Raw genomic sequence first — 24,019 nt, 5'->3', positions numbered from 1 at the left:
TTATGGTTGGTTTTATTGTGAGAATTATCATGACTACAACTAAGTGCCAGCACCAACCAGGGCAAATTTAATAAAGACTGTGACATATAACCAGAACAATCCTCTGTGCCATCCTGGGTGAATTTACTGACCAGCCCACACTTTATTGCTGGCAGTGAATTACCACTGTTAACATCCTCTGCCTCACAAAAGCAACCTAGTTAATGTGGGTCTCCTTGCAAAATTAAGAACAGTCAGGCTGCACAGTCTGTTCTCCAGGAACATTTTTTTAGCCCCTTCGAAAAAACTGTAAAAGCAGAACTTCCCAACGATGTGCAGGGCTTCCAGCATTTGTTTAAATGCAAAGGTTTTCATTTTTAGAGAGCCACAGTCAAATATTTGTATATTTAGAAGAGTTTGGTTTCTTAAAATGCTGAACTGCACCCAGTAGAGCAGCCTGGAAGGAACCTTAGAGCTGAGAACCTCTAACTGGTCACAGCTGAGAAAACACCTGGTTCAAGGGAAGCTTGTTGTTCCTCTGGAAGAAGTAAGGAGTCTTAAAACTGAAAGACCTGAGAGTTAAGGTTATCTAAATTTCTTTTGCAGCAGAGACAGGCAGACTGGTATCCAGCCCTACTGGATGGAGGGTTAATAGGACACAAATGCTACTGTAGACAGCTAAGGAGTCAAAAAATCAATTTTTTTGCAAAAAATAAGAGGAGAAAAGTAGTAAAAAAATAAGTCAGGGGGAAGGGTAAAAAGCTTGAAGGTAAAAGGAATATAAGGAGACTTCGCTGGTATAACTGCTCAGTAACTGGAGACAAAATGTTTTGGACAAGTCTGCCAAAAGGAATTTTCAGAGTGACAAGGCCCTGTTCCCAACCCCCAGTGACAGCTCTGTACCTGGAGTTACCAACACCAGTCCCACCCTGATGAGCACATTTCCCTGTGCCCCAGCTGGGGGCCACCCCTGGCAGGAGAAAGGATCCCCTAAAGTGAGCTCTGAGTATTCTGCTCTTTTCCCCACGAACTGCAGAGTCCAGGTAACCATAAATGAACCTGGCTTTTATTTCAGTAAATAAACACATGCATAATCCAGCAAAGCATACTTCAAACTCTGGGATTTGTACAGTAGAATTAGAAGAACAGACACTCTAAAACACAGAGAAATCCCAAATAAACTATTTGTAATTAAAAAATCTCATGATTTTCAAGCCAAATCTCGTGATTTGTTTGTGGCCTGACTCAGGGTTTTCAGTGCTTGGGGCTGGCAACTCTGACTAAGCAGGGATATGAAATAAGAGCGAGAGTGACTGCCCGCCAGGCTTCTGTTTTCCTGGGACAGAAGACAAAGCAGCTCTGACAATTCCAGCTGGCAATACCATCCAGGCACTCCTCCAAGGCCAAACATGCTGGGTAAAATCCTCATCAGACCAAAAAAAAAAAAATCAGAAGCAGTTACTGTGGTTGCTTAATAGCTGTTTTCCAGAGTTCAATATAGCATATATTTTCTTTTTCTTGAAAAGGGGGAGATGGGCCACATTGCAGACTAATCCCTTGCCAGGTGTCATTAGTGATGAAGTCCCTTAGAAATTACATCAGTTTGAAATGAATCAGAAAACAGTGAATTTCCATTTCCTCCTCCTGCCTGGCTAGACAGAGACCTTGGGATCAGCTTTCATCCACAGCCTGGAATCAGCCCTCCTCTGTGTCTTGCTTGGTGTGGCAGGGGTGTTAAGCAAGTAATTGCAACCATTAAAAAGAAGAATAGCTCACTTGCTCCTGCTCCCCATCCCTGTCAAATAGCAGCTCCTTCATTAGGCTTCCCAGGAGCTGTCTCAGCACTCTGCAGGAGATTCTCCCTGCTCCTCGTGGAGGTGGGTGCATCCAGCTGTGGCACACATCTCCAGGCACCACCCCTGTGTGCTCCTGCTGATGCCAAACCAGCAGTTGTCCCCTCTGTCCTGACGACCCCAAGTGTCACCTCACACCTGGTATCTGGTAAGACAGCCTGGGCAGGGAGTGGAATCTAATTTCCACCCCTGTGCAATGCCCAGCCCTCCCTCTGCCTGCTCTCAGGGTGATGGATGAGGAGGAGAAGCGCACAAAGAGGTTGAGGAGAAGGGCCTTGCTGGTTCTTAGTGCTTTTGCTGTCCCTGGTAAGGCAAGAGCATGCCCCATCCTGGATCTGAAAGGGATATATCTTTAATTCTTTGTGCTTGGACCGACTAAACCAGAGCAGTAGCATAAACTGATGTTTTCTGTAGAAACTCAGTGCCTGAAACACATTTCTGGATCGTAAATCTTGGACTAGAGCAGTTTATGTAATGCCACCTATTCATGCTGCCCTAAGTAACCATAACTAACCATTCCATTATAATGAGTCCATTATCCTCTGCTTTATTGTATTTTCTCTTAAAACAGAGATCAAAGATTTGGATCTAGTGGCATCATGCCGATTTCATTTTTATTACTGGCTCCCTAGGTCTATCATAAATATTCATTGGCCATCCTTAATACAAGGCATTGAATTCTGCTCACTGCTATCTCTGGTGCGACTGCAAAGTACAAACAGGGTTGTTGCTCAAACATATTAAATAAAGCAGCAGCAAATTTGTGATAGACAACAACATCATCAACAACAACATAAAAACCCCTACAACAACAACAAAAAACAAAACAAAAAAAAACCAAACAAAAAAACCCATAAACAAAAAAAAAAAAACCCCAAACCACCCAGAAAACAAAAGAACCCTTTTCCCCTTCCAAGGAAATTCAAAACCAAAGGAGACATTTTCTCTTGCCCCCTCCACGACTACTGCAGACATTTGCCTGCTGTGGGAATTGAGCCCTGCAGCAGCAGCAGCAGCAGCAGCTGACCTGCTCCCACAGACAGGAGATGTTTCTGAGAAGTCCACAGTTGCCACACTGTGGTCTCTGTGATACTGCAACACTCTCTGTGCTTCTCAGCAAGAATTATAACCATTACCTGGCAGTGGTACTGAAACTGCTCATAAATGTGGCCTTTTCATATAGGAATTAATTCTGAGACAGGAGCGGAAAGGGTGTGGGGAGAAACATCTTCTAGAATCATAGTCAGGAAAAAGGTTTATGCAGTTTGATTCTCCTAAGTCCCAAAACACCTTGCAACCACCCCAAACATCAGGGTGCCTGCAATTTGTTTCTCCCACATGTCCCTCTGAACTCCCTTCCCACCTCAGTGTAGCTGTCAGGGTATGGAAAGCCCTGCTGCACCCATGCCAATTGCTCCTGCTCTGCAAATAAGCACAAAGGCTCCTTGGGATGTCAACTGGGCACTTTGAACAACCACCAATCACTAAAATTAGGGTGGCCATGGGAGTTATGTTTTTATTCCTGTTAAGTAACTCTGACAGCATTAACAGTATCATTCTAAACAAAACCATCTACTCCATTAAAACCAAAACAATATGCTTAGACACCAAATTAACATTCTAATATTTATCTTCTAATATAACTCCACCATGGAGGTAAAAGAGAAAGAGAAGGAATAGGAATAAATAACCTAAAATAAATATTTATATTTATGAATCTATCCTCACTCAAAACTCCCCACACCTGGGGACATGAACCTTATGATAAAATTGTTGGCTCATTTTACATATTAGCATACAACGTATCTTTGGTCATTTACCTAGTTAGTCCTTGCCAATCTAAGATCTGCTGGAACCTACCACTAAATTCCTAAAAATCTGCTGTATTCATAATTTAAAATATAGAAATAAAACAGGGAGAAAACTTTGATCCTGATATCTTCATGATGTAGAATTTGATTCAAAGAGCTATAGTGAGCGTGGAATTTAATTTCCAGATGTACTGGAGTCTTTAGTGAAATTAATTTCACCTGTATTCAAAACAACTAGAAAATCTAGTTGCTGTTGTTTACAAAAAGGATCCTGATCAGTTCCATGAATATTGTACCTGAGTAAGGTGAGATGAATCATCCTCAGAGCTCTAACAGTTTCATTTATTAAACAGCTCTCTTCTCTTGCACTCTTTTTTATTTGTTTTTAATGAATAGCAATATCAATAAAGAAGGATGTCAGACAGTTGGCAGGCAGTTAAGATTTTCATGCTGGTTTGCTCTTCTTAAGATCGCATCCATAGGAAGGTGTTAATGTGAAATAAGAAGGGCAACCCCCCTATGTCCCATACACTGTGTAAAGGGCAAATTCCAGAGCAGAAATTGGTCATTTGAAGTTCAGAGTAAGGAGCAAGCTACTCCAGTTTTATCAGTTTGGTTGATGCTGTTTTAATCAGTAGCTACAAAAAATATTTTACAGCATTAGATGCTCCTTTAGAGGAGAGATGATCTATGTGAGAAGGGCAGATTATATAAGTTCCAAAATAATTTATCAATCAGGATTTGGGGCTTAATATTTCTGAAAGAAAACTGGATAACAACATACCATAATCTTAAAATTTGATAAATATGAGCTGCTGAGAGACTACAATCTTTTGGATGAAATGTGTTAACAACCATGTGTTTTTACAGCCTGGGCATTCTGCCATTAGATTTGTTTGTGACTTGAAGAAAAAACAAACAAAGGAAAAATAACCAAGATTTTGAAACAAAAAAAGAGTAAGTACCAGAGAGTAGTGAGCACCACTGCTCACTGAACTATCACCTGAGACAGAAGTACCTTTAGGTCTCTGGAGATCCTTTATTTGCATCATGGTGAGTTAACAATTATGCATAATAAAGAGAGGGCAAAATCATGACTGCAGTGTAGTTAGGCCTGTGCTCACTGTCCCCGCAGCAGATTAAACTTCTCCTGCCTTTCACTAGATCAGGACCTGCACTTTGTAGGGTGTCAGGAAGGCTGTCTCCTGAATTACCTGTCCTTGATACACGACTTTGAGTTTCAAGTTCTTGTCCAGCTCCACAAGGGCAATGCATTCTGCCTGAAACCACCCCTGACACAGACCCCTGTAGGTGCCTCACAACTGACCCAAGCACAGTGGCTCTCAACAGGCTACTGAGGGTGACACAAGCAGCTAACAGTCCAAACCTGGAGCAAATCCTTAGGGCCTGTTACTTACAGAAAAAAAAATATCCCCTTAAAAATAAGTCACACTTTTCTTATACCCAGTTCTCCCAGGTTTTTGCATCAGCAACAAATGGACATGATCAAAAATCCAGCAGAGTATCTGGGGGCTGTCCAGCAGCATTGTGCTTTCAGTCCAGAGCAAGGCACATTACAGGAGGGAAAAGGGGTACCCCAAAGATGAGAGATGCTAATTCAGAATATTCTGGTTGATGCTGCCTGTCACAGCCCCAGAAATGTGCAGCAATAACAACACAACAGTGGCTGATGGCCCGAGGCTGTGAGCACTGCGGCTGACAACACCTGGCTAGAACAAACACCATCACCATCACATGCCTCCTGGTGTCCCTTTGCTTAATTATCCCAGCTTGAAGCCTAGAGGGGGGAAAGTGAAACTGTGCTCATTTGTTTTTTCTGTAGGTTTTCTCTCTTTTGTAAAATGTCAGTGTGCGGGTCTAATGAGAAATTACCACACTTTCAGGTTCTGACCACGTCCAGTGTTTAGTCTTGCATATCTGAAAGCTCTGGTGCTCCTGCCACTGCAATTACTGGCTCAGAGGATTCAGGGCAATAGCAAGCCTTGAATCCTGTGCTGCAATGAATTCCTGGAGGCTTTGGTTCTGCAGCTGACCACCACTTTCACACAAAGCATCTCTAAGACTGAGGGGTACCACTTGTGTTTGAGTTTTCACTCATCATTTAACTGCCATGATAAAGACATAATAGCAGGTTTTTGACCATACCAGAAATGCTGGTCCACAACCAGGCTGGCACTGCTGGAGATACCCATTCTTTCTCCCTGCACCTCCAGTCCCTCCCTGTGAGCTGGTTTCCTAAGGAGTGAGTTTTTAATGCTGGACCCTGCAAAAGTGTCCTTTATCAGCTAGAATAGATAAGTGATTTTTTAAAAAATTCAGTACCAACAGCACTGAGCATGCATGTTCTCCTGCGGTGTTTCTGACCCCCTATCACCTTGCAGGCACACTGAGCTTAGTGAGGAGAATGGCCTGTTGTCAACAGGGAAAAACAGACCAGTGCACAGGTATTTTTATACATCAGCACAAATAAAACTGACAGCAGAAACAGGGAAAAATTAAATGTAATTAATTTAATTTTGGGTTACTGCTCACATTTTTTTACTGCCTGCAGTGCCACTAACCCAAAATGTGAGCAGTAACAAAATAAAGGAATTTGGATCCTGCTCTCCCATTTAAAAGAAGCATTCTTTTGAGGTATGATACACTCAGCAAGCAACACATTTTCAGAATTATTCTCTTTTTCCTCCTCTTTTTTTTCACCTACAAATGCTGTTTATCTGTATGCTGCCTAATTTGCACATGCAAATAAGTCAAATCATCTTGAAAAGATGAGGCTATAGAATAGAAAGCAGTTTAAGTTGAGAATGTCTGTGATTCAGTGAGCTGCAATGCAATGCTGGGACACTGTAGTGGCTCCCAAAATCTCCTGGCTTCTAAAACCCATTGAGGCCATTTATCCCACCAGAGAAAGACCTGCATCTCCCACTGGCTTCAGCTTGCCCGGTAGATCAATACAAAAATAAACTGGCATGACTGCTTTTGACAAACTCACTGGAGTTTTGTCAACAGCTCCACATGAAAAGATTCAGTTCTTCTGGCACAAAATGACCAAGAGCCAGCAGTGGCCACATCTGGGACCACATCTTGCAGGAATAAAATACATCTTTATTTCCACCAAAGCTGTACCGTTTCTTTCACATGTATATTTGGTGTTCCTGCAAACAAAGGGGAGAGGACAGCTCACATTTGATATCTAAAGTAGAATGCAGAAACATTAACCCTGCAAAACAAAAGGCCACAGAGCTACTTCTATGATTTTAAATCATGACCTAGTACAAATGTCTAAGAGAAAACCAAACATTTTTCATGAGTTTTTCCAAAAAAGGCAAAAAGCACAACTACTTATTTCTGACAAGCAGCTTACAGAGTCTTTGTTCTACTGACACTTAAAAATGCAGTTTTCAATTATTTATACTGAAGTTCAGCACCTAAAAGAGGAAGAAGTAGTATAAAGTGTGAGCTGCGTAGCACAGGTGCCCCTTCCTGAAGGGTTCCTTTCATTTACAGTTGTGGTTCTCAAAGGAGCTGCCTTAGGGAGGGGTACACAGGCCTGGATTCTGCCACATTTGGTAACATCCTCCCATCCACTAGCACATCTGATCAGATGCAATATACATATGGTAACAGAGAGGACATTTTTCCCCCAGAGGTGCTGACCTGATTTATGAACAGCTGGGAAATCAGCAGGTTGTCCATACCCAAGGCATTGCCATGCCAGCAGCTGGAGTCAGGCACAAAGCCCGCATGAGCACCATTAGATCAAGAGTTCAACAACGTTATCCAATTCACTGGGGAGGGTTTAATTTAAGCTTCTGAACCCTCTCTGAAGATGCTGGACCACCCTTCCTGGCCCAGCAGCTCAGTTGTATGGACAGCCACTTTAAGCAGGGCAGCAAGGTCATGCTAAGATTTTAAACTGCTCCAGTCATTTGCAAAGTGAGCACACATCAGTCCACATGTCTCAGGTGCTTTTGGAAATGTGACTCAGATTCAAACTAAGGTGTATAAATAGGTCTAGAGGCAACATTCATACAGAAATTGAACTGATATCAAGCACTATGGTGAAACACAAAAAGACATGCCTAAATAAATTCAAAAATCCCAGTCCAAGATCCTTCTGGTTTTGCAAAATGGGTATAAAAACTGCCAGTGATTCTAACCCCAAGTATGGATGGGGCACATCCAGTCCAAGCACAGTCTTTTCTGTCCCTCCTTTTCTTCTCACATAGTCAGTCTGAAGCAAGCTTTAGATAAGTACATTTAGATACTGCAGCAGCTATCTAAACAGAGGCAATGTGAGCTCCTCCCACACCCTGCTTTCCCCAAGTGTTTTAACACTGCTCTGGAAGAGAAGGGCTGCAGATCAGGTTTCACTCCAGTTGGTGACCTAATCAATACAAACAGGGCTAGGACTCAATGCAGAACTCCCAGGAGATTGCAATAATCACCCATAATTACTTATGAAAGCCAATCAATGGCCAGGAGGTTTTATGTCTCATTTATATACCTTAAATCAAACTTCTGAAATTAAACTTTGATTCCCAGCATGATTAGATGCCGTGGTGCTAAGCAAGACAAGGCACAAGCGAGTGCTGCCTCAGAGGCTGACTGCCAGGAAATCCAAGGATGTGGAGCCAGGAGAGCACCAGAGACCTGAAACTCACCACCAAAGGGAGGTGCAACAATAGAGTTGACATAGTGGATGCAGGAATAAGCATAAAATCAGTGAAATAAGCCCCTACTCCTATTTTGCCTCCTATTCCTTCAGCAAATGACATAGGCTACTTTCCAGTGGTCAGATGAAGGACCAAGGCAGTAGAAGGTGCTCAGTGGTGGGAATTAATGTGAAGAGAGCGGAGGAAATTTTATTTCATTATTTCATCCTTCTTTCTCACTGTGTTGACCATTTCTGTCAAGTTTATCACAAAATACAATTTGATGGCTGATTAGCAAACTGAGGCTTCCTGTCAAAATGTTCCACGTCCCCCTGTAGCTTTGTTCTGGTTATGACCGTTATGTATTTACTACTATTTTTAATTTTTTTTTTTAATATCTGCATGCCATAGTTAAATAACTTTGCAGGCAGTGAGATCATAGCCCAAAAAAAGATGGGAAACACGCACATGAGGCTATTCATTGTGCTATTTTTACTGTTCTTTAGTCCATGGCATTGAACAATGACTCATAAGAGTAGCAAGCCAGAGAAACACTTGCAAAGCATATCCAAGCTTGTTTATTCACATATTTGTTTGCACTGATTCATCACATTCCTCAGTGTAAAACCAATGGGACTCCAGAGGAAGCACGGGGGAGAAATTCTGTTTAGAAAGAGCTTTTCCACCCACCGTGCCCCCCCAGGATGGTGGAGGTCACATGAGGGATTTGGGAATACACCTCCTTTACCCACTCCTGGAAACAGAGCCCTTACAGACCTATGGAGCACATTCCCTCTGATGGGAATTCCCTCCCTTAACTCTGTCTCCCTTTATCACCAGCCAAAGCAGGGTACAAGGAGCAACTAAAACAAGGAAATCTTCTTGCCTGTTTCAAGTCCTACATTAAAAGTGTTGCCTTTTTTCCTCCACTGTAGTTCTGAGATGAGGTTAACTTATGGTGGGTCTATGTAATTCTTTTAGAGAGGTTTGGCAAAGGTCAGTTACAACAGCAAATTATTTCTCCCAGGTGAGGCATTGCTGTTATGCACCCAGAATGCTATTAGAATAAATATGAATAATAATCATTTTAATGATTGAATGAAAATCATTATAATATTATCATTCATAATTTGAATAATAATCATAATCAAAAATTTTCCCCTGTGAAATTCTCTTTATGACATTAAAAAAGAATTTGTCTGCCCAGGCCTAACTACAGTTTTCTTTAGGAGGAGGTGAAGATGGGGTTGGTTTCCTCTGCTTACACTGGTTATTTTTGCACAGGGCAGGTCTGATGTCAGCACTGAGAAATTAGATGATAGCTCCATGATTCATATTTGAGAATGAATAATGCTGAAAGGGTTTGGGGAATACCCAGAGATACGGATAAGAAGAAATTACACAAAAGACACTGGGATCAGGCTCAGAAAGAGCAGGGACAGCTGACATCTACATCTGAATCTGCCTACTGATAGCCAAAGGAATAGGCAAAATGAAAGAGGCATTTGAAAGACTTGGTTTTACAAGAGGAAACTGGGCAATGAGGGGAGAGAGGAATGCAAGAAATAATTAGACACTTACAGAGTACAGACTATATCACTTCTTCCCAAAACTGGCAGCTCTGCTTAAACATTGCAGATTTCCTTTCACACATTTGGGAGCATTAAAAAGTGTGTGGAGTATAAAAGTCTGGCACCACAGGCAGCAGGGAAAAACTGTACAATTGCAATTAAAAATCCTTATATTTCCATTGATTTTATGGTAAAGTTGGGTGTGACAAATTAAAACTAATCTCCAGAAATAGAGAATATCCAATACATAATAATTTTACATAGTAATACTTGCCCTGCTAGTTCATTTCATCTTATCAAGTCCCTCACACAGAACTATGTAAGGCAGAGAGTTTCTTTTGTTCCAAACCAACTTGCTACCTTACCACACTGTTCCTAAGACACCAGGCTATCTCTAAAACATGCACAAAACTGAAACTATGTCAGATTCTGTTATTAATACCGTGCTGTTAGTTCTATATTTAATATTAAAGTGGAAGCAGTACCTCTTCTGCAAAGTTGGTTTTCTTGTCAAGCATTTCTCGTAAAGTTTGAAGGATTTTAATGCAGAGCTTTTCTTCTTTCTCCATTAGCTTCTTTGTGTGATTAATCAACCTGAAAGTAAAATATTAAAACTTAAAGAGCTTCGCACATTGTTGCTAAGCCATGCTGCAATTTCTTTATGTAAAAATTGCCCATCACTATATTTTTCCTCAAGGAAAGGAAATAAAAGTGATCAAGAGAAATCATAATTAAAAAGGAAATGGGACTTTCAAGGTGTGGGGAGATTTTTGTGTCAATTTGCATATCTTACTGCCCATACAGAAGACAGGATTCTACATCCACTTTTTTTGAGGGTTTACAGTTTAAGATCCAGACTTGCTATTTCATCCATTCTTTATTGAAAGGTAACATTTTAACCATTATTTAAAAGTAACCAGTGTTCACCAAGCATCTTTCATACTTTAAAAGCTACAACCTTTACTTTCCAATTTCTATGATGGTTATAATATATTTATGATTTAATTAGCAAATAGTATTCAGCCAAATGAATTTCCAAAAAAACCTTACATGGAGACGCTCAGAAATACAGACATTTGGATGAAACATAATTGTTGTTTACATTCACACAACCACTTGACAAGCCAGAAAACAAAGTCCATTTCTATCTCCAGCTATGACTGTGACAGGATTTTGGATTTTAGTCAGGTGAAGCCAATACCAGAAACAGCCTTTCTGTCTTTGTGCAGAACAGATCTGTGCACAGGTCCTTGCACTGGCTCACACTTTGCTGGAGAAATGTTTGCGAAAATAGGAAGGGAGGAAATCTGAAGGTCTTGGACAAGTTTTGGGGTTTTTGTTTGCATTTTGATGTTGGCTTCAAACAGGAGTTTGGACAGAGGACATGGGATGGGATAATCTCAAAATTTAATTTTTTTTTTTTTTTTTTCCAAACAGATAAACTATATTTTTATAATGCTACCTCTGCAGAATATGCAAATACCCAAGGAATCAGGAGAGCTGCCAAATGCATTCATTTCCCCCAAGTTATCTCTGTTTAAATTATAGTTTCTCAAGGGCGGGGAGGGCATCTCACTTGAGGACTAATAAAAAATTTGCAAGACTCTATTCCAATGCACAGACTGCAAATAAAACATCTAATAATTCAAGACCAGATAGGGGTCCTAGTGAAATGTATTTTCAAAGAGCTGTTGGCAGTTTAGAATAAAAATATCAATTTGCTGTACCAAAAAAAAATCCAACAAAAAACCCACAAGCCTTGAGCAGCCCACTGCTTCATTATGAATTCTTCAAAATTCTGCTATGGAAAATCTAAGTCTTTGTTGTGGATTTGGTGAAATGTAATAGCAAAGTAGCCCATTGAGAAAACAGAAGTAGGTTGAGCCTGCCACAATTTTAACAAGCCACTAACATCCCATTTCTAGCAGGTAAGGCAAGCAACACCTCTCTCTCTATGCTCTCTAGACAACAAAACTGTTGAGAAATATAAAATAGGGATCAAAAGAACTCACTTTAAGCTTTGAACAGTAAACTTGGTCAGCTGCATGCTTAACTCTCTGCTGAAAACCAGAGGTAAATGCTGTTGAAAAAGTTAAAACCCACCACCTTTCCCAAAGAAGCAAACAGGTCCCTCTGCACGCCACCTACTTGGACATGAAGGCACCACATCTTATTCTGGCATCGCTGCCCTCGGGGAACAGGAGCTCTGGGCTGTGCAGCACATCAACCAGCACCGAGAACTCAGCTTGCATCATGGGTGTGAACTGCTGCTCCAAGGAGGACACCACATCCTGGGGGAGACAGGAGAACACCCATAACTGTAGGAGAACTACACCAACGTGCTGTGGAGTCGCACAGCTCGCTGTGATACACTGCTTGGCCCACTGTGATGCCCAGCTGCAGGAGCCCTGGGCAGCCCATGTGGCTGGAAAGCCACCTCAAGCCTTTCTTCACACCACCCCTCATGCAGGGCAAGGGAGACAAGGTGTCCATTGTTACTCTCTTTCAAATTTCTCCTCTGCTGTAGTGCTCATAAAACCTGTGGCAACAGTTAGGATGATGGTGTGCTGGAAAAGCAAGGCTCACCACACACAGGTAATGTGTCACCTCAGGTGTTGCTTTCATGAACAAGGTTTTTAGGGCCCCTCCATTTGTCTGGGTCCTGCTGTTTCCTCAGATCATAAACCCCTGATGTTGTTTAGGCTCTACATGCACAAAGTGATCTCCATCTCATGGCAATCTCCAGTGACACAAACATGACCTAAAACCTCCAGTATCTCCTCTGCAGCCAGAACAGACATGTGGCCAAAAAAAGGCAGAAAGGAGATGCTGCTCTGTGGAGAACTTCAAGGAGAACACAAGTTGAATATTGTGTGCAGTTTTGGGCACCACAATGTAAGTGTCCAAAGTACAGTTTTGGAGATGGTGAAGGGCTTGGAGGTGAAGCCACACACGGAGCAGCTGAGGGTACTTGGTCTGTTCAGCTGGAGAAGAGCAGACTGAGGTCAGAGCTCACAGCAGTTCTGCAGCTTCCTCACGAGGGGAAGAGGAGGGGCAGGCCCTGATCTCTGCTCTGTGTGACAGGGACAGAACACAGGGAACGGCTGGGGCTGTGTCAGGGGAGGGTCAGGGTGGATATCAGGGAAAGGTTCTTCCCCCAGAGGGTGCTGGGGCACTGATCTGGCTCCCAGGGACAGTCACAGCCCCAAGGCTGCCAGAGCTCCAGGAGTGCTTGGACAGTGCTCTCAAGCTCAGGGTGGGATTGTTTGGGTGTCTGTGCAGGGCCAGGGGTTGGACTCAATGATCCTCATGATATCCTTGCAGCCCAGCTCATTCTGTGATACCTCCTACCCCTCTCTGACTTCTGTAGGAGCCAAATTCTGATCATGAAGAGCTGAGCCTTTTCAGCCATCCCCACACAGAACTGCAGTGGCTCCTCTCATCCAGCACTAAAAATGCACTGGGCCTGTCTCTGGTGTTTTCCACATCTGGCACACGTGAGATACCTGCAGTCCCACTGCTGCCCAAGCCATGTGCTATTTCTGTACCTGTAGTTTCTCTATGATATTCCTGTAATCCCAGGCTGGCCCACCAAGAGCCTCCTTGAAGCGAGGTCCACTGCGGGCTGACATCCTCCAGCCCATGGCTGCCCTCTGCACCATGTTGGAGTGACTCTTCATGAACAAGGTGTTCACCTGGCTGTCCAAATCCACTGGAATTGCAATCCCACGGTTCTTTGCTTTAATAGGAAGGAAAAACACCAGCTATTTACAGTGGCAAAAACTTGAAAATCTTATAGAGATCATGGCATGCAACAGCCTGATCTTGCTGAAGTTAAGGGGCAGGGAGATATCACTTCAACAGGTTTTTAAAAATAAGGATCCTAAAAATAAGAACCCTTAAAAATAAGCATACCTAAGTGGCAGAAATCAGCCATAATCTAGTTAAAGAAAGCAAGCTGTACTATTTTAAATGAGATGAGAATAATTTCCAGTATATATTTTCACAGACACAGCAATTATTTTTTTAAACAGAATAATTTTTCTACTAACTTGAAAAAAAATCCAGAGATATTAATAAGAGTAACAAAAGGAGTATGTGTTATTTCAACTCTATTGTTAGTTTTACTCTATTCAGAAGCAAATTCTGGAATTTTTCCTTCTAGTGGACATATGCACATTTATCCAGTTTATCCCAAGTACTCTCTGTTGTTTTACTGTATATTCCTCTTGTGAAGAACTTGAGGAACCAAGTGCATACAAATTAAATTTGAAAAAGACCGTCTTCTTCTCTCAGGGTTTCCTATACTGCTAGGATTCCTGCATCCAGGAATCCTAGATGGTGCCTGGATGCCACTGCAATATATCCAGGAGTTAATAAATATCTGATAGTTAAAAAATTAATCAATAGCTAAAAATTGCAAATTTTTTAGGCTTTAGAGGCAGGAAATTACAATAGAGAGAGTATCAGAATAAAAAAAAATGAGAAGAGACTTGCAGGAATTCTTGCAGGGCATCCACTATTAAACTACTATTGCATCCTGAACTGTTGTTTGAAAAGGAAGATTGAAAGGCAGGGTTAGAAGGTATCTGCCCTCTCCCCCAGTAAAATCTCTGTGTTAGCTGCTTCTTTCCCTCCCACTGGAGATCAGAGTGACATTGTTCTGAACTTCAACCAATTTCATAATCTGAAATTCAACCAATGAACAAGAGTTTGCCCCATCCCTGGAAGTGTTTCAGGCCAGGCTGGATGGGGCTCTGAGCAAGCTGGGATAGTGGAAGGTATCCCTGCCCATGGCAGGGGTTGGAGCTGAATGCTGTTTAAGGCCCTTTTCAACCCAAACCATTCTGTGAGCCTATGATCAGTATCTCTGAAAGACCAGGTTATGTTCCAGTGATTAGGCTCTGTATTCCATGTCATTTCACTTCTATGGCACAGCTTATGTTTAATAAAAACTTAAAAATAAAATTGAGCAGTTCTAATCCATTTGTAATAATGACCAGTAATAAGTAATTTTTCAGTTTTTCTTATTGAAACAAGCTGAAATTTAAAAAGCAATTAGCCCAAATTGCAGTTCTGCACAACATTTCTCTGAGGCATTTTCCCACTATTCCTCACTAACACACTTTCCACAGTGGAGGGAGGCATCAAAAATACTCCACCTCTTCCTCCCAGCTCTAAAATATATCCAGCTTTATGTCCTGAGCCTGTGAAGTCAGCAGATGCCCTTCTGTCCCAAGCAGCCCATGCCTCCAGCCCTAGGAAGGACGTGCAGGCAGAGGCACCACACAGCTCTGATGAATGAAGGCTGCAGTGCTGCCAAGCACAGTGAGTCACAGATCCCAGGCACAAACTTTCTCTTCCCCTCAGGACTAGACTGAAATGACAGCTTTTATTATAAACCTAAATCTGGCTGTGACACCTCAACCCCCAGCCCCAAAGACCATGGCAAGGGCATTCTGTCATGGAGACTCTCTTCCCTTTAATGAATCCCACAGGTCCAGGGCACCCTCCTCTCTTCCCACTGCAAGGTTGGATCCCAATGCAGGACTGGGGCTTCCCCCCTGAATCAGGCTGTTCCATTGGCATGGAAGAGAATTCTCTAAATCCATTTCTGGTAGGCACTTTCTTTTAAATAGTTGGCCACTGGGAATTGGAAAAAAAAAATAGGTTAAGCTGGGAAGACACAAATTGACTTTTCCTTTCCACTCCTCATTTGTTTTGAAGGCAAGTTCCTGATTAACATGGAAAATGCCATGTATGGCTGACCATTATTCTAATGATTGTTTTTCTATATAATTCAACTGGGCTGTTTTTCAAAACACATTTGCCCTGTTGCTGCCTACTTTACTAGAGAAGTCCATTAAAGTTCTGCCAGTGGAGGGAGGGCGCTGCAGCCTGTTAATCCAATTTATTGTGTCTTAATGTCAATCACTGGAATGCTACTGGACAATGCTCACTTCTCAATTAAGTGGAATGTAAGCAGAATCCTGATATATCGAAGAATAAATTTAGCAATGGGGAGCAGACTGTTCAGAGGAAAACCCAGACTTCTGCAGTCCTAGAGATGCCATTTGAAGTTAGCAACTTCCATCAGTGTCTAAGGAGCAGTCAAGGACTATGATTGTTCAAAGAGTTGGAGCTAATTAAAACTATCACAAAGAAAACCAGAGAGAAAAAAAAAATACTCCTTTGTTTTGAGCAGTTCTTACATGTATAATTCCATTTGTAATTAAGATTTGTATTGGTTGTCAAAGGGCACTGTTGAAGTCTAAGCTATAAACAAAGCCTTTGTCTTCTTATTTCTTTTCAGCTTGTAGAAAGTTTATCTTTCATTTGTTTCACATTTCATTATTTAAAACTACATGAAACATATTTTTACATTTTGGAAAGCTGATGAACAAATGTGAACATAAATATTTATTTTTAATTTAGGTGTTGTAGGCTGCTTTCCTCTTCAAAATGTGTCAATCTCCCTTAAAGTATCAACATCAAATATTTAAAAGCATGTTTATTTTTTTTCCACTTAGAAATACTTTTGGACAGCACTCAAACTTGCAAACTATGGTTAGAGCTGGTAGACAAAGGAGCCAAGAGGGGGTAAAATTCTGTCTTTCATCTGGTGAACTTGAGAAAAAGCTATGTGGCTGTCTGTACATAAGTATCCAGCAGGATACTTACCAGGATAGACTCAATGATCCTTTTGGGTCCCTTGAAGCTCAGAATATTGTGTGATTCTGTGATGTCTTCAGCACAGGTAAATTCTGCCCTGCAGTGGAGGGCACGTCCCAGGCTTATACAGTGCCCATTTCCCACCTAGGGCACCGTGCACAGGGCTAATTACATCCTGAATATACAACACCATTTTGCCAGTGTCAGAGGAGATGGAATTTCTGGGAAATCCTTTAAAGTACTAACTCTCAATCTGCTGTTCCCAATTATCTCTCAGCAAGAGAGCGGAGAGGAGCCAAGACAAGAGAGCAGACACAACCCATGGCAGTGGTAAGAAACACAGTGCTGTGAATTCAGCCAGGTCCCAGCAAAATGCCCTGCCCTGTGCTGGATGGGTCTGTGGGCATCCAGTGATCAGCAGCTTTCCTCCCCCTTACTGCTTTAAACAATGAAATAGTACTCAAAGTACTCAAAGAAAAGGGCACCAGGAATGCCAAGAATCAAGCAGGTAAAAATCAAGGCACTCTGGACGAGCAAGCTCCAGCCAGGTCCCAGGAGCACAGTCCAGCTGCTCCCAAGAGGCTGAAATGGGCCCAGGTGTTATTTTGTTAAATTACCTGCATGTAGTTCTCTTCACAGGAGTAGAGCAATTGGACCTATTTCAGGACTGCCTCCTGAAGTACAGTCCTTTCACTGTGCTGCTGCCTGTGTCTGAGGACCAATTCTGTCCTTAGAATTTCCAGGAAGTGGCCCTTGCCTGTAATTTTCCTTGGATGCCCATTTGCAGAATGATCTATCTTGCCATAAGGAACCTTGCTGTTCTTGCTATTTCCACCTACTGCTCCCTCATTTTAAATGTCACTCCATTAGCTTTTGCAGTATATGCAGAACACACCAGAGTGTGGTGGCTTCACAGCTAATTAACCCTGAAGCATCCCTGCTGTGGGTTTTCAGGGGGACCCACAGGCATTTGGCCCCTAAGAGCCCCTCCAGGAGGAGTGTGCTGGGCAGTGTGCTTTTTCCTGTGGGTCAGGAAAAAGCCCCAGCTGTATCTGGCTGTGAATCCTTTGCTCTGCTCCCAGTTTACACCCCCTGGTAGTCGCAGACAGCTCTATCATGTTCTCCCACACTTCCCAGTTGTCACGTAACAGAGTGACGCATATTTAGTTCAATTAATTTTGTTCCATAAATCAGTCCCTCCAGCTCCTTAATCATTTACTGACTGCTTAACAAATGCATTTGGATGGAGAGACACTAATGCTAGCGACAGCAAGACTTTTTAAGGGAAATAAAAGCTTTGTGTAGACAAGACACAAACCTGCCAATCTTGTACCCTTCACTTGGATGTTTTTTTCCAACAGAAAATCTACGCTAAAATATTTATCAGCCTGTAAAAAGATCATCATTGAATTTTTCTTGCAATTAGGCAAACACAAACAGTTAAAATAGAATAAAATATGTGCTTCATCTGAAATGTATTCTTCTTGCTGTCAAAAAAGTAACAACAGGATAATTATTTTATTTGAACTAAAAATTGAAAATGAAGGTCTAGCTTTTTATAAAATGGAAGAAAGATTTTAAAATTCAAATGGGAAGTGAAATAAACGTACTTTCAGGACTGAAAAAAATTCTTATATGAAAATTCATCTATATGGACATTAAAATACACATAATAATTTCAAAGAAGTGACAAAATGTGACCTAGATTTTATGTTTAATATTTCCTATTTGTAATTTATCAGGGAGAAGTAAAGGGCTTTAGAGGGCATAAAAGCATGGTCAAGAAGAACCAGAGGAGAAGGTTTTTTTATTCTGTACAAGGAGGTATTGGTGACTTTAAATTAGGGAATAAATACTCAACTAGAAAGGACTTCAGTACACCTTCAGACCATCTGCTCTCTGTTACAGACAACCCATGCTCTTTAATATCCCTGGAAAAATTTATTGAGCCCCATTTTAAATGATGGCAGCTTATCTGCCATTCCTCCTCCCTCCGCTTTCTCTCAGCCCACTGACCAAGGACATCCTTCCAAAGTGGTTTCTAATCCTCTGATTTACAATCTAAATTCATTTAGGTTATTTACAACCAGTGTAATTTATGTCCAGTTGGTTTTGGGTCAGCACTGCCCTTCAGCTTAAACGTCTCTGTGACTATTTATCTTCTTAAGTACATTTAGAGAGCAACAACACAGGTCTGTGTTTTGCTAAGCAAAACATGTGGGGATTCTGAATTCCCTTCCTGTAACAGAGTGCTCCTTTCCCCTGACCACCCCAGCAGTACCTGTTCCAGCTTTGAACTTAGGAAATAGCAATCTTACAGGGCTCACCTCAGATTCAGTAGGATGGAAACAAGAATTCTCCTCTTGCTTCTCCTGCACAACATCCTAGAACATAATCTGATAGTGACTAATGCAATTTGGCTTGCTAACAGATTTTTTTTTTTTTAAGGGTCTGCCAAGAGACATAGCGTAACAAAATGCAGGTTCCTATCTGGCACTGTTTACTCATCTGGGAGATTCCAATTATTTCATTATTGGTGGTCACAGCACAGTCACAGACAGACCATATCTTTGGGATAGACACAGTACCAGAGAAAATATTCAATTTTTTAAAACATAATGGAGAAAACTAACGGATGTTACAGAGACAAGAGTGTAAAGCAAATTAATTTACCCTTGTAACAGAAAACTGATGCTCAGAGGAGAAGATACAAGAATTGCTGCCTTAATTAAGAAGCAAAGACAGTTCTTTGCATGGGTCCTGAAGGATTGGTCAGGAAAGACCCTGCTTCAATACCATTTAGGATATGTAATTTAAGATATACAATCTTTGGTTGCGAGGAGAGGTGATATTCCCCAATCTTTAGAGAAAGACAGTAGTTGGTTTAAAATGCAGACTTTGAGGCTGGCCTCCACCCTTCTCAACCTTGCAAAGATCATAAAATGCATCAACTGAAAGTCCTTTGATAATGTATTCATTTGAAACAAATTAAATGGTTGGATGTCTTATTTCCTCTGTTTTCACAAAGGTCTGGGTATTTTTCAGTTGTTGCTGTTTTACCAGGGAGATGGGAGCTGTTTTGATTATTCACTTTTTGGACTGTATTTTCAAGGAAAAGCTCAGTCCTATGTATTAAAAGAGGAAAGGCCAAAGTGATATATGTATGTGTTCATTTTTAACAGTGTGATAACCTGCTTCAGAAATCCATGTGAACAAGTCACACACACATCTATATATATGTATGTATGTGTGTGTGTATGTGTGTGTATGTAATTTCACAAGTGTTTCTATTCAGGCCAAATAGCCAAATGTTTCCTGGGCAATGGAAACCTGGTGGACATTGATATCTATGTTCCAAACCTCCTGGAGACACAGAGAGATCTGCTGAAGAGGAGTAAGTCTCCGTACTTCCTGCTGAACTGGAGGCAGGAATGTGCCTGGAGACAAAGCAGCAAGTGAGGCTTGCAAAGCTTATGCAGTTTTTCCCTGGTGGTAAAGCAGAGTTGAAGTACCAGGGTTATAAAAATAAGCTTCTGTGAGATATCCTTTTGTTGACCTGGAAGGTAGCACACATCCTTACAGTGCTCATCAGAAAGCAGATGTAATGATCTTAAGCTCTTGAGGCAGTGCTTGCATCCACCTGCCAGCAATAAACTAGGAAGCACTGAGCAGAGTGTATGTTGTTTAAACTTGCTCTGAAGTATGTCATTTTAAAAGTGTGTCATTATATGGATCTTTGATATCTCAGGAAATCTGTGTATGATCTTTCTTTCTTCCTCCTGGGATTCATTTGTAAATCCAGGGCAATGACACCAAGAAAAAAAAATAAAAATAATGTTTGCTCTTTCGGGTCTATACTCCACTTATATTCCCTCAGAAGTCTTTGGTCCCTGCTGTAAATCTGTCCAATACTCCATCTCTCTGATATAGGTAAAATCTTTTTGCAGGTTTTTTTAAAGCCTTGCTGTGAAACACAAAGGCCCTAACATTAAAGCTGTAAGATTCTCAAGTCAGAAAAGGGCAAAAAAGGGTCCACATATGCAGCCAACAAAAGAGGCACAAGAAGGTTGCTGTGTTTGTATTGCATTATGGAAGATGCCTCTGGCTTCCCAAAATGAGGCAACATTTTGGGCAGAGGAACACCCGACAGAGAAAGGCACCCACTGTAACCACAGAAGGGCCTTGGCTGTAAAAGCCTCTGGTATCCCCAGCTGGGGCAGTTTTTCCAAATATTTGCAAAGAGAAGAACAGGCTCACTCCATTAGCCCAGGCAAGACACATTTGTGACTGTGCCTAAGAACACTGAATATCACCTGCAGTTAAAATCTCTGCTGGCCTGACAAATTTTGCACAGGGGTGTTTGTCAAAAACTCTGCTTCTACTTCTCCAGCTACCTTGCTCTTTGGGGAAATCCCCCTCACATCTTCCCTTACTCTTCCCTTCTGCACTCAGCCCTCAATAAAACGTGGCAATTGTCTGACACAACACAACTTTACCATGCTGGATATTGCTATTAGTGATGAATCCCCAAACAGTTGTTAGGATATGGGCAAGGAAATCAGCAATGCTGTGTGCTTTCAGGGAGCTTCTCTGAGGCTGCCAGCCCATGGCACCCCAGGGGCTCCCAGCCTGGCAGTTCCTGCTGCAGGGAAGCCCCAGAGGAGGACATGGAGCGATGCCCTTCACTGGCTGCTCAGCTCTGCTCTGCCACGCCTGATAGAAGCCAAGGCATGGCTGGGGACCCACGGGTGGGAAGCCAAAGGAGCAAGAAGGAGCCTGGACCCATAGGATAGCACAAGAGCTTACTTAAAAAAAAAAAACAAAATAAACCAAAAAAACCCCAAAAAACAACAAACCAACTCTAAACCATCTCCAGAAAAAAGAAAACAGAATTAAAGGACTGTTGTGGAGGTAGAAAATGAGTTCCACAAATAGCATACAAAGTCACGTATCTGAAGCAAACTCCAGACATCAGCCATTCCTGGAGCCCCCAGAAACAAGAGGCACACAGAGGACTGCCCACCAAAGCCCACCAGCCCTTTGATGTGCTGGCACACCTAACATGAAGCTGGATCTGCCATCCCCTTAGGGTCACTTGTGTTTTCCCTCTCAAGCTGCTGTGGGGACAAGTTCAGCTTAGCTGTCTCAGCAGGGCAGAATCATAGAATAATTTAGGTTGGAAAAGACCTTCAAGATAGAGTCTAAGCAGTAACCTAACAGTGCCATGTCCATCCCTACACCATGTATCTAAATGCCACATCTACATGTCTTTTAAATACTTCCACAGTATGATGACTCAAACACTTTCCAGGGCAGCCTGTTCCAGTGCTTGACAACCCTTTCCATGAAGAAATTTTTCCTAACACCCAACCTAAACCTCCCCTGGTGCAACCTGAGGCCTTTTCTTTTTGTCCTAGCACATGCTCCTTGGGAGAAGAGAAAGCCCAGTGAGAGCCTGGCCTGACTCATCCAGCAATCAGCAGAGCTCTGCATTGCTGGAATTTGCTGGGAATTTTTCATGCTACAATCAGCTGTGTGCTGCGGGCACACAGCCAAATGGAAAATAAACCCACGCTCAGATGCCTCCAAACAGCCTCATCTTGATGAGATAACACAACGACCTCTCTGAGCTAGAATTTGATTTTAAATGCAGCTCTACAGAAATGAAGACATTGAGCTGTCTTCAAGCACACAGAGGGCATGGTTGGTCTCAAACCTACTCTCACCTGCCCTATTTCTCCGCCTTTCCCCAGACTCCCAAAGGAAGTAATTTATTGATGACTGTTTCCAGAACTGCCAGAGAAGAACAAGGGGATAAGTGTTAAACACACAAACAAGAATTTGTAGAGATGGAGCTTTATTTAAGACTGTAGTAGCTACAGCATAAAGGAAATAAAATGTCTTCAACTTCCCAAGTTCGTTTGCCAGATGGATCCCTAATTAAATAATTTGCTCAGCAAATAAAACAATTGAAGGTTGCTAAATTTTTAGGTAACTGCTTATTCACATTCACACAGAAAGTTAAGGAGATGTTTTGGCTAAAATGTTAAATGATAGTTCTGTAAAGCTATTCCAAAAATCTAAATTTAGAGTTGATTGTTACAGTGCTGCAGGTAGCTCTGGGACCCTCTCATATTGTTTTATCATTATTTATTAATACTTTTAAATAAATGTATCAATGATAGAATTTAGCCAGTTTCTATGTATTTCTGCCTCTACTCAGCTTTCATTCGCACCGAGCAGAAACTTGTTCTACCAGCAACCAGCACTGACTTTTGGAAACTACATTGAATAATCCTTTATTCTGTCAGAACAGAATGGCAGACGACTTTAAAATTATATTTATAGAAATTTAACTTAATTAACTTAAATTAACTTTTGCCAGTCTTAGCTATGTTCTGGTGAAGACTATTTTTTTAATGTAGGATAAGAAGTTTTAAAAAATGTATTTTAACAGGAATGACTTTGCTTATGTTGTGATTTAATATCATAACTTGCTTGATATTAAAAAGTTAAAATCATCGAGAGTTTCAACCATCAAATTAAAATTGATGGCCGAAAGCTTAATCAGCACTCATTAGCAAACTCATCCTTCTGCCCTACCAGTTTCACCCTCAGAACCCTATTTGATGGGGCAGGTTTGAATGGGTTATAAAAGAAGGAAGAATTTAGCCTCAGAAAGTGGGATTTCTGAAATCACTGCTGACAAAACTTCAGGCTAATAGAGTCATATTAAAAACTGTTAATATAATATAATGTTGTTAAACTTCAAGTCTGATCTTTAAACATGAAGAGTAATAATCAAAGTAAAACCTGGCACCTACCCACTTCAGCCAAAGTTTTGATACAGGACTCCACTGAGGCTTTCTGTGTTGGGTTTGGCCAGGTACAGTTGTAAATTCTAAAAGCAGACTGCAGGAGCTGAATAAAAACAGGCTGGTGTGTCTGAAAACAAAAACAAACACAGAATTTTACCCTTAAGGATCTCCCCACAGCTGCCCTAGGGTTTGACACAAAGCAAGGGGGTTTTAACTTGTAGAGTCAAGTTATGGCTCCATTTAATTCTCTTTGATCTTTAGGTCTGGCAGGAGCAGAAATCAATGCTGCACCTCTAAAAAGACCAAATCATGCAATTTTTCCTTAGATTGCTACTGATATCAAGTAAATAGAATACACACCATAAGGACAGAGGAGTTTTTCCCATTCTCAGGTGTGCGTCCCTTCTGTCACAGGACACAAAGATTTTTCTACAAGGATATCCCCTCCAATGAATTCACAAGAGCCAGAAGTAACTCTGACCCCTTTGAGCTGTCTACTGGTTCAAGATGCAAGTGACTAAAATGAAGAATTAAGTGTTTTACAGAGGGATTAAGCTTGTAGTCAGTGGCACGAGAGGGGACAGAGAAATTAAAGGAGGATGAAAAGCGACAGCATTCCTATGCAGGTAGCAGAAGGCA

General features: G+C 41.6%; 1 protein-coding gene across 1 annotated transcript in view; it reads right to left on the bottom strand.

The window, feature by feature from the left end:
- Positions 1-24,019, bottom strand: part of ITPR2 (inositol 1,4,5-trisphosphate receptor type 2) — a 242,864-nt gene that overhangs the window by 101,849 nt on the left and 116,996 nt on the right. The window contains exons 34-37 of the mRNA XM_018918626.3: positions 23,387-23,507; positions 13,439-13,629; positions 12,039-12,181; positions 10,376-10,484 (exon numbers count right to left, since the gene is read on the bottom strand). Coding sequence (XP_018774171.1) covers positions 10,376-10,484; positions 12,039-12,181; positions 13,439-13,629; positions 23,387-23,507 — 564 coding nt within the window. The remainder of the gene's footprint in view (positions 1-10,375; positions 10,485-12,038; positions 12,182-13,438; positions 13,630-23,386; positions 23,508-24,019) is intronic.

Source organism: Serinus canaria, chromosome 1A (genome assembly GCF_022539315.1).
Source record: "Serinus canaria isolate serCan28SL12 chromosome 1A, serCan2020, whole genome shotgun sequence".
Taxonomy (NCBI): domain Eukaryota; kingdom Metazoa; phylum Chordata; class Aves; order Passeriformes; family Fringillidae; genus Serinus; species Serinus canaria.
The sequence above is the reverse complement of the archived record's forward strand: the minus strand, read 5'-3'. Positions and strand labels throughout refer to the sequence as shown.